Source organism: Lactuca serriola, chromosome 4, assembly GCF_051521515.1.
Source record: "Lactuca serriola cultivar US96UC23 chromosome 4, Lser_US96UC23_V15, whole genome shotgun sequence".
In the NCBI taxonomy this organism is placed as follows: Eukaryota; Viridiplantae; Streptophyta; class Magnoliopsida; order Asterales; family Asteraceae; genus Lactuca; species Lactuca serriola.
The window spans coordinates 129,760,713-129,770,373 of NC_136411.1; the positions used below are offsets into that span (position 1 = coordinate 129,760,713).

At 38.0% G+C, this 9,661-nt stretch overlaps 1 protein-coding gene across 1 annotated transcript; it reads right to left on the minus strand.

Annotated features, from left to right (window-relative positions):
* Positions 1–8,806: 8,806 nt before the first annotated feature.
* Positions 8,807–9,259, minus strand: LOC145098807 (uncharacterized). The gene has a single exon (XM_079036411.1). The coding sequence runs from the start codon at positions 9,257–9,259 to the stop codon at positions 8,807–8,809; it is 453 nt and encodes a 150-aa protein (XP_078892537.1).
* Positions 9,260–9,661: the final 402 nt, after the last annotated feature.

Below are 9,661 nucleotides of genomic sequence, written 5' to 3' on the forward strand. Positions count from 1 at the left end.
AAGGTGTCTTGGTGATTTGTGATTCCACTTGAGGCTTCCACACTATTGGGGCTAAGCTCTTAAAGCTTAAAGACATCAAGCTACATCAAGAGGTATGTATTCTATCTTGTTACATTCATAGTTTTTGTATGCTAGATTAGGATAATACCTTGGATGTTCTTATTTGCATGTATAATAGAGAAAACATAGATCCAAGGTATTTAGGGTTGCATGTACACTTAGGAAGTGTTAGAATGCTTAAAACCCAACAGTGGTATCATAGCCTAGGCTTGTTTTCATGTTATACCTGTAATAGAAGCTGAAAAAACGAATTTGGTGCTGTCTGATCATCAGACTCGGCGAGTCCATCAGAGGACTCGGCGAGTCCATGCCTAAAAATTGATGAATTCGATCCAACTCGCCGAGTTGGTTCATGCACTCGACGAGTTGGACCCCCAGACAACATAAACTCGACTTTTTTGGCTAGAAATGGACTAGGAACATTACCCTAAGTTGTTTTTGAACTTATAAACGTGTTTTTTGATGTGGTAATGTTCATGCTAATCCATTTTCAAAGATAATTGTCAATAGATTCATGTTTTGTATTAGTTTAAGGTTTAGACTAATTACATGAAAAAGTTTGATTTGAATTATCTTGCTCTTATGAGTTGCTTAGATTAATAGAAAAGTTAATTGAAATAGTTGTTTTCAATCCATTTTAATCTAAGAGTTGAGTATAAAATGTGTTTGTGTAACTTGTCCTCAAGTTACATGAAAAGTCACATTTAAGACTCATAAAACTCATAAAAGTTGGCAATGGTTACAAAATGAAGAGTCTTGTGTCATTGAATAATTTTTTATGACTCCATAACTTGTCCTCAAGTTATGGAAGTTCAAGAGTCACTTCATTAAAGAAAAATATGTAACCATAATTAAATCCATAAGTTATAAAATAAAGAAAAAGTTAGTTCTTTTATTAGTTTAAAGTCTTCCATAACTTGTCCTCAACTTGTGGAACTTGAAGAGTTTTTGGATTAAAACTACTTTAAACACATAAGTTATGGAATTAATTAGTTTTGAATAGTTTCAAAACTTGCCCTCAAGTTTTGGAATTTGAAAAGTTTTCCTTATGAATACTTTAATTCCAAGTTAGCCCTTAGAATTTTAAAAGTTAAAATTCAACCCTTATACTTTATAATATTATAAGTTAATAATATATATATATGTATAAGAGTAAAGTCAGTCTTACCGCTAGTACGCCTCATTCACGAAGCCGGTCTATAAGGTGGGTATAAGGTTGTTGCCTATAAAATGGCAACTTAATGGGTGTCCACTCTCACCCACCGCTTGCTTGACTGGTGGAGGGTCGTTAGCCGAACGGGTAAGACAAGGACTTATAAATTCTCCCTTCATTAAAAGTATTAATGATAAATACTAAGTAACTAAACTCTTAATAATACCCAATCTTAGTTACTTAGGAAAAATGTGAATAAGGTGCTAATCCATGAAATTACACTTTGCACTTTGTTTAAGTCGGTTAGTGGGCGTGTGTGGTTAACCGGCACACTAACGCGTATTTAACAAGGTAGGCAAAGGGTAACTTAATGTTTATCATAGTATCGATGGAGCGTGTGTGGTTAACCGGCACATCGATTGAGGGGTAATTTATTAAGGGTACCAAGTGATTTGCATGGTTACTTCACACCTTGTTTTGTGATCCTCGGCATCCCAGTCACAAAACCTGAAGGGCACACTCGAGATTGAAACATGCCTTTGAACAGTTCAATGAATCTCAAAGATCTAGGAGTTTCAAAACCAATTAAAACCTAATAATACATTTCGTTTATCTTGGTGGAAATTGGTGAATCGTCATTCACCTACCTTCAAATATTTTATAGCTTGGATTACGGCATACCTCTTCTAAGTTATAAAATAGTTTGTTGGGTCCTAGCCTTAATATTTCATATTGGGTGTCATATTAAGGACTTAAAATCAACTATCTTGAATATCTCCCAAAAGATGTCTGGTTTAGACACCTATGATCTTCCCAAATCTCTTGAAACAAGGTTTCCTAATGAAGATGATGTCCCATGGATATCATACTTCTTTCTCCTCCTCCAACCATTCTCCCTAACCCACAAGTTCTTGAAAAGTTTAAGGTCACTCAAGCCCTATTGGCAAGGCAAGGTCTGGGTGTGATCACATCTTGGAGATGTAGTCACATATTGACAAGTCGGGAGAGTTGGGTGTCAAAGTCTTGAGAAAGTTGGTGGTTCAATCACTTTCTAAGTCACATAGTGAGTTCCTTTGGGACACCTATGAAACAGACTATGACAAGACCCTTAATGATCTTATCTATTTGCTAAGATCAACTTCCTAAAACTTTATGGACATTGAAAATGATGACATTGGATATCTAGTAAAGCTCTCTCTTCCCAGTGGAAAGGGATCGGCCATAGTCAACTCGGTTGACCAAATGGTAAAGAGAAAAGCTAAGTCTATGATAGTCTCGTGTACCATTATCAAAGGGTCCATATGTTTATATTGCCAAAGGAAGGGGCATTGGTTGCGAAGCTGCCAAAATTTACCTAAGGATGTTAAAGTCAATAAGTTTGACTCTACTTCAGGTAAAGTCCACTATCTAACTCTGTTAAGTTTCTATTCTGAGATTCTTGATACATGATGTGACTGGGTCACATGGTGGTGTTTAAGAATCAAAGGAAAGTGAAGAAACTTAAAGAAAGAATATGCTGAATCTGATCGCGTAGATGGATTTCTATCGCATAGCTTGAAAATCGGATTCTTGAGCTACTTCTTAGGAGTTATGATATTTTTGCTTAGGAATAGATAACAACAAGTTTTCATATGGATTGTAAGGATAAGTTTTTTCCGCAAAGTTTTAAAATAAAACACAATTTTTGATTTTATTTATTTTAAAATATCCTTACAATGGCATTTGAGGAAAACTTGTTGCTTATATGATTCCATTAAGAGCAAGAGTGGAAATATGAAATTGATTCTTTCATTTGTGGTAATGTCTAGATTTACCAAATAAGGAAAGATTCTCATCACCCAAGTTTCAATTGGACCCGAACTTGGAATCATGCAAGTTGTATAGCATGATGAAGGAGAACCTTCAAGTATTGGAAAAATTAAGACTAATTACTTGTTCACATGGATGTGTGAGTCAAGTAAAGGACTACGGGATCGAGTACATAGTCTTGTGCACTGATTTAGTCCACCACAAAAGATTGATAAGACTATTCGTCATAGTTTACTAAAGCTCAGTAAATATGGTTATACTTACAAGATTAAGTGTAATTCTGAGACATTGGAAAAGGTTTCAATGTAAGGCAGAGCGAATAAGAAGAATCAACTTAGGCAGAAGGATAATAGTTTCTCAAATCTGAAAAGATGGGAGAGTACTTTAGTATCAGTTTTGTGATCATCTTAATGATTAAGAAACCATAGCACAATTAGTTCTCTAAGGAAGTCTTAGTGCATTCTTATGACTAAGAAGAGGGATCTTGAATTGTTGAAATGGTTAAATCAAGAAGATGAGTCATACTTCGTTCCAATACAAGTCTTAGAGTCATACTCCAAGATTGTAACTTGAGTGACATGTCTTAAAGAAGGTTTAAAACACTTGTCAAATGTAAGAGTAAAAGTTTTCTACTCTTGTACATTTGAAATTGGTAAGTTGTGATGTTTTGGATAAAACAAAGACCAACTTAGGCCAATGTTGCGAAGTGTTTGTCTTGATTAGAATCCGCACTATCTCTTGGATGTTTGACAAGGGAGTCTTATAGGTCAAGAGGACAGTGGGAGTCTTAAAGGTCTTGAAAGTCTCAAGAACTAATCAAGAATAAAACCTAAAGTTCTTCACTAGCACACAACTTGAGGTTCATAACCTATCGTGTTGACATATTCTGTGCCCATTCCAGTTAAAGTTGGCTTTGCATATGAGTTCTTAGAGTTCTCAATGTGTTGCACAACAACTTGGAAGCAATGGCAGGCCCTTGAGGTGCCAGGTGGCAAGAAGTTAAGATTGAGTTCGGTCCATATGAGTTTGGATTTGTCATTATCTTTGTCTTGTGATTATGGTTTTGACAATTCACATGGATAAGAACACATACACCATTAAATCTAAGTGTCATAAGGTTTCTCTCCGATTCATGAAAATGATGGTGAGGAAACACTTTCACTAAGTAGATTTTAGCTAGATAGCAATTGTGACATTTTCATTCTCAAAGTCGTTAGTGGAGCGTGTGTGGTTTACCGGCACACTAACCTGGACTTGTGAGAAGTGGCAAAAAGGTCTAACCATTATGATTACGGCATACCTCTTCATAATTGTTTAGACACACAAGTGTGCTATCTAAGGGAAAATGTATGATTTTGATAAAGTTTTATCAAAACAATCTAGTATCAGAAATCTGAACTTTGGAAAGAAAGTCAATGAAGTATTGATTTCTAGAAGTCCAGGTGATTTCTGAGAACATGTCAAAGCTAGTGGGAGCATAAGTGTTATGCTAATAATCATCATGTTAGTGGGAGCATGATAATTATGATAAGTATTGCAAGCTAGCAATGTTAATTATAGAAAAACAAAAGGTTTCAATTGGGAAAAAGTTGTTTTGCTATAATTAAGGGAGATGAAATTATACTTCATCTCAAATCTATAAGCTTAGATCGTGAGATTTTAATCATTTAGTCAAGGATATATATGAATTTCATGTTGGAATGGCTCAACATAAGGAAATTCTATATATGGGTCCATTATTTGCGTTCTAAAATTCGATTATGATTACGACATCCCTTTTCATAATCTGAATTATGAGAACTTGGCAAATAGAAATGGAAATGTTATAGCAAAAGACTGGTTTAGTCTTTATGTGAGACATCATGAATCGTGTCCCATATGCTTCGGATATATGATTGATTACATGTGCTATAATCATCCATTCTAAAATTTTCCAAATGCCTGGGGCATTAAGAAGGGAAAAGGTTTAGAACTGGATATGACTAAAAGGATTAAACAATTGTCGAGGACAATCTAAGGTTTACCAAAGATTGGTTACTCAAGGACAATTGGAAGTATAGTGATAATTCTGGAAGGACCATATTGACATAATCTGTAAGGAGGCAACTCTTGTTCAGAAGTGATAGTCAAAATGGAATCTGGAAATGTTTCAAAGTTAGAATTTTCAATTTGTGTAAGATTAAGGAAACTTAATGCAAGAAGAATATTTCCAAGGAGTTGATCTCCTTTGGAATACTCTGTAATGATTGTTGCCAAGTCTTTGTGAGTTTGTGCATAATCGTTACAAGAGTATCAATGCATATAAGTTTAGAATCTAACAGATTTCAGTAAATGGCATGAATTTGGAATTCTTGCATTTGCAGTAAGGATTTGGGAGTGTGAAAAGAGAACCATTGAAGTTATGTTCAATTGATCTAGTTCACAAAGTAAAGATCATAGACAAACATAGTATGCATACTTGGTGTATGGCATGACTAGTGTTTAAGAAAACATAGTGTACATGCTTGGAGCATGGGACAACTATTGTTTTAAATTCAAGAATAAAGTTGATAGCTGAAACAGTATACAATGAATAATGTGTAATCATATGGTGATAAATAAAAGGTGTTTTATTTATGTTCAAAGGGTTGATACCATATTGGATTCAATTATTATTGTGTTTCATTTTGCATGTTTTGACTTCCCGAATAAACTGGGTTATTCTTCCGGAATGACTAAGTTATTCAAACCATCCACAGTCGGTCATATGTTGGAAGTAGATATGAATTAAGACTGTCATGGGTTGGCTTGTAGAGGTCTAAGGTGTTGGACAAAGGGCTACAACACTCATGAGTGCTCATAAGTTCTGAGTATTGGATTCAACCCGCGCTCATTGGAATCACTTCATGGATTTTATCACGAGTGATCATGAGACGATAATATCTTATATTCTTCAAACCTAGAGATATGAGTTGTTACTATGAGTTGGTTGTACATTGATTGCACGAAAACGCATACGGTAACTCGGTGTTATAAAACGTGCCTTTGTGTATGATTCAACAAGTAGTAGAACAAGCCATATGAGTCGAAGTTTATCCGTTCCTTTTACCTTCGGGATAAAAGCGATATCTGTGGGCCCCTCGATGATTTGATGATGACAAATGGAAGTGCTCGGCCGGGCCAGGACTGATTTGATTTGTTCAATTAGTCAGTCGTCATAAATCGCAAATCGAGAAACAACAAATGGATAGATAGAATGATTATAATCCATGTCTCAGTCCATATGATATCTAGAATGGAGGAATATATGATCCCTTATCTAATGGACAAGTCATTGACAAGGTCAGAGTTCGACAGCGGCTTTAAGAGCTACGATTGCCAGTTAGGTTTGAAGTCATACACAATAATAGTTTTAGACTTATCCAAGTGGGAGACTGTTGGATTAATGTCTAAGTCCATAACTATATTTGGTATGTACTTGACCCGACCCGGCATGGTCCATTTGGGTTGCACTTCACCGACACAATTTATATGGATAATCTTTTGAGAATAGTATGTTTATGATTAATATTAATATATTATAAGTTCTAATATATTATTATGGAATCATATTATTTAATTAATATTGATCAAGAATTAATTTATAATTAATTAAGTGATCAAAAGGAACTAATTAAATATGGACTCTTATATATATGGAATGGGCCAAGTTCATTTAGGTTGGGCTAAGCTTTCATGGATAGTCCATGGAGTGTTTAACCCATGGATCCTAGGAAATGATAGGTCATGGGTATTAGGGTTTAACCCTAATCCTCCATACTATATAAAGATGTCCTTGGTTAGTGAAATGGGCACTAGTGTGGATACACTAAAGAAGGGCTAGCCAATTTCACTAGAAAGAACCAAGTAATCATATTCTCTAAAGTATTCCAAGGTGTCTTGGTGATTTGTGATTCCACTTGAGGCTTCCACACTATTGGGGCTAAGCTCTTAAAGCTTGAAGACATCAAGCTACATCAAGAGGTATGTATTCTATCTTGTTACATTCATAGTTTTTGTATGCTAGATTAGGATAATACCTTGGATGTTCTTATTTGCATGTATAATAGAGAAAACATAGATCCAAGGTATTTAGGGTTGCATGTACACTTAGGAAGTGTTAGAATGCTCAAAACCCAACAATCTCTTCCTATTTCCAAACGGGAATGTCTAACGGTTGCAACTTTCTGTGAGGTCGCCAATGCTCGACCTTGACTTTCCTACAAGTCAATCACCACTCTATATACCAGAATGCATCTCGCTTCATGCATGGCCACCAGAAATTCTAGTCGGAGATCCCTATACATATTTGTCGCTCCGGGATGAATAGAGAACCTCGACTTGTGCACCTCCTCCATCAGAACCTAGCACGCACAACAAAATACGGAACCCACACTCTCCGACGAAGGGTTAAAAACCCTAACTATCATAATGGAAGGAAGCCACTTGACCCACTATGCGCTCACTCTTTCGGTGCTATTCCTTTATAGCCTCAATCTGAGCCTCTTGGATCTGCTCCAAAAGTGGAGGAATTTGCGTCATCCTCAAACACACATATCTGGTCAGAGTTGTGACCGACTTGCGGCTGACCGCATCTGCCACTACGTTGGCCTTCCCCGGATGATAAAGGATCTCACAATCATAATCCTTCACCGCGTCCAACCATCTACGCTGCCTCATGTTCATATTCGGTTGATCCATCAGGTACCCCAGACTCTTGTGCTCCATGTAAATAGTACACCGAACCTCATAAAGGTAATGTCCCCAAACCTTGAGGGCAAACACCACCACCCCCAACTCCAAGTCATGTGTAGGGTAATTCGCCTCATGAGGCTTCAACTGCCTCGAAGCGTAAGAAATCAGATGAGCTCTTTTCATCAACACTGCTCCTAAACCAGTGAATGACGCATCACAATAAACCACAAAATCCTCAACACCCTCAGGTAGGGTCAGAATCGGAGCCTTGCATAATCGATGCCTCAGAGCCTCACATGTTGCCTGCTGCTCAGGCCCCCAACAAAACATGATAGTCTTCTTTGTCAACCGAGTCAAAGGAACCGCTATCTTGGAGAAATCCTGAATGAATGTCTGATAATAACCCACCAATCCAATGAAATTTCGAATCTCATATGGAGACCTCGGAACCTACCACCTCATCACCGCCTCAACCTTGCCCGGGTCGACTAGAATACCGTTCTGATTGACAAGGTACCCCCAAAACTGCACCTCATGCAACTAGAACTCACACTTGGAGAACTTTTCATTCAACCTCTCCCTCCTCAAAGTCTCTAATACCTCCCCTAGATAGTCCTCATGCTGCTCTTGGGTCTTGGAATAGACCAGGATGTCATCAATAAACACAATCACAGATCGATCCAACATAGGCCTATATACATGATTTATGAGATCCATGAATGCATCTGGAGCATTGGTGAGCCCAAAAGGCATCAACACGAACTCGTAATAACCATAACAAGTTCAAAAGGCCTTCATTTTTGTATCCTCCTCCCTTCCTCTCATCTGATGATAACTCGAATGCATATCAATCTTGGAAAACCAAGATGCACCTAGAAGCTGGTCGAATAAATCATCAATCCTTAGGAGTGGATAATGGTTATTCACTGTTAGCTTATTCAACTCCTGGTAATCGATACTCATCCAATGTGACCCATCCTTCTTCTTCACAAACAAGATCGACGCTCCCCATGGCGAACTACTCAGCCGAATAAATCCCTTGTCCAACAGCTCCTGCAGTTGTGTAGAAAACTATTGCATCTCTGGAGGAGCTAACAAATAACGTGCTTTGGCTATCGAAGCCGCACCTAGAAATAAGTCAATCCGAAACTCCACCTGCCTCTTTGGAGTCACTCCAGGAAAATCCTCCAGAAACACATCCGGGTACTCCCAAACAATCGGTACATCATCTATAGTTGCCTTACTCTTCTCTCGGGTATCCATAACATAGGCTACAAATCCGGAACAACCCAGCTGAAGATAACGTTTGCTTCTAGCTGTTGAACATAGAATCAACCCACGCTGGACACCCTCTCCATGGATACCTAACTCTCCCCCACATGGGGTCCGAATACGTACCAACTGATGCTCGCACTCAATCACTGCCCCATTGGGGCTCAACCTATCCATCCCCACAATAACCTTGTTCTCACGCAAAGGAATAGGAACCAAATCAACCGGGTACCACTCACTAAACATCTCCATGTAAATCTACCTCTCCCTAGCTCGTGCTATCATATCCTTCAGTGTCCTGCAACTGGATTGGCTCACAAACAACCTGATATCGCTCCTTAATATCTCATGGTACCTCGCATTCTTCATATTCTCGTCTGCCACATACTGCAGAACCAATAAAATCGTCACATGAAACATAGTAGTGATCTCTGCCACTATCTCAGTTGTCTGGAGAAGGTCCTGGAACTCCCTCGCCAACTGTTGGACCTCCATCAAAGGTACAAACTCAACCCGAAACTTCGACACAAATTCCTCCCAAGTCATCGAATCAATGACCTTGCCTCCCAAGGCGTGTCCAACCTCCTCCCACCAGTCTCGGGGTTTGTCTTTCAGAAGACATGATGCAAGTTTGACCTTTGCCTCCTAGGGACA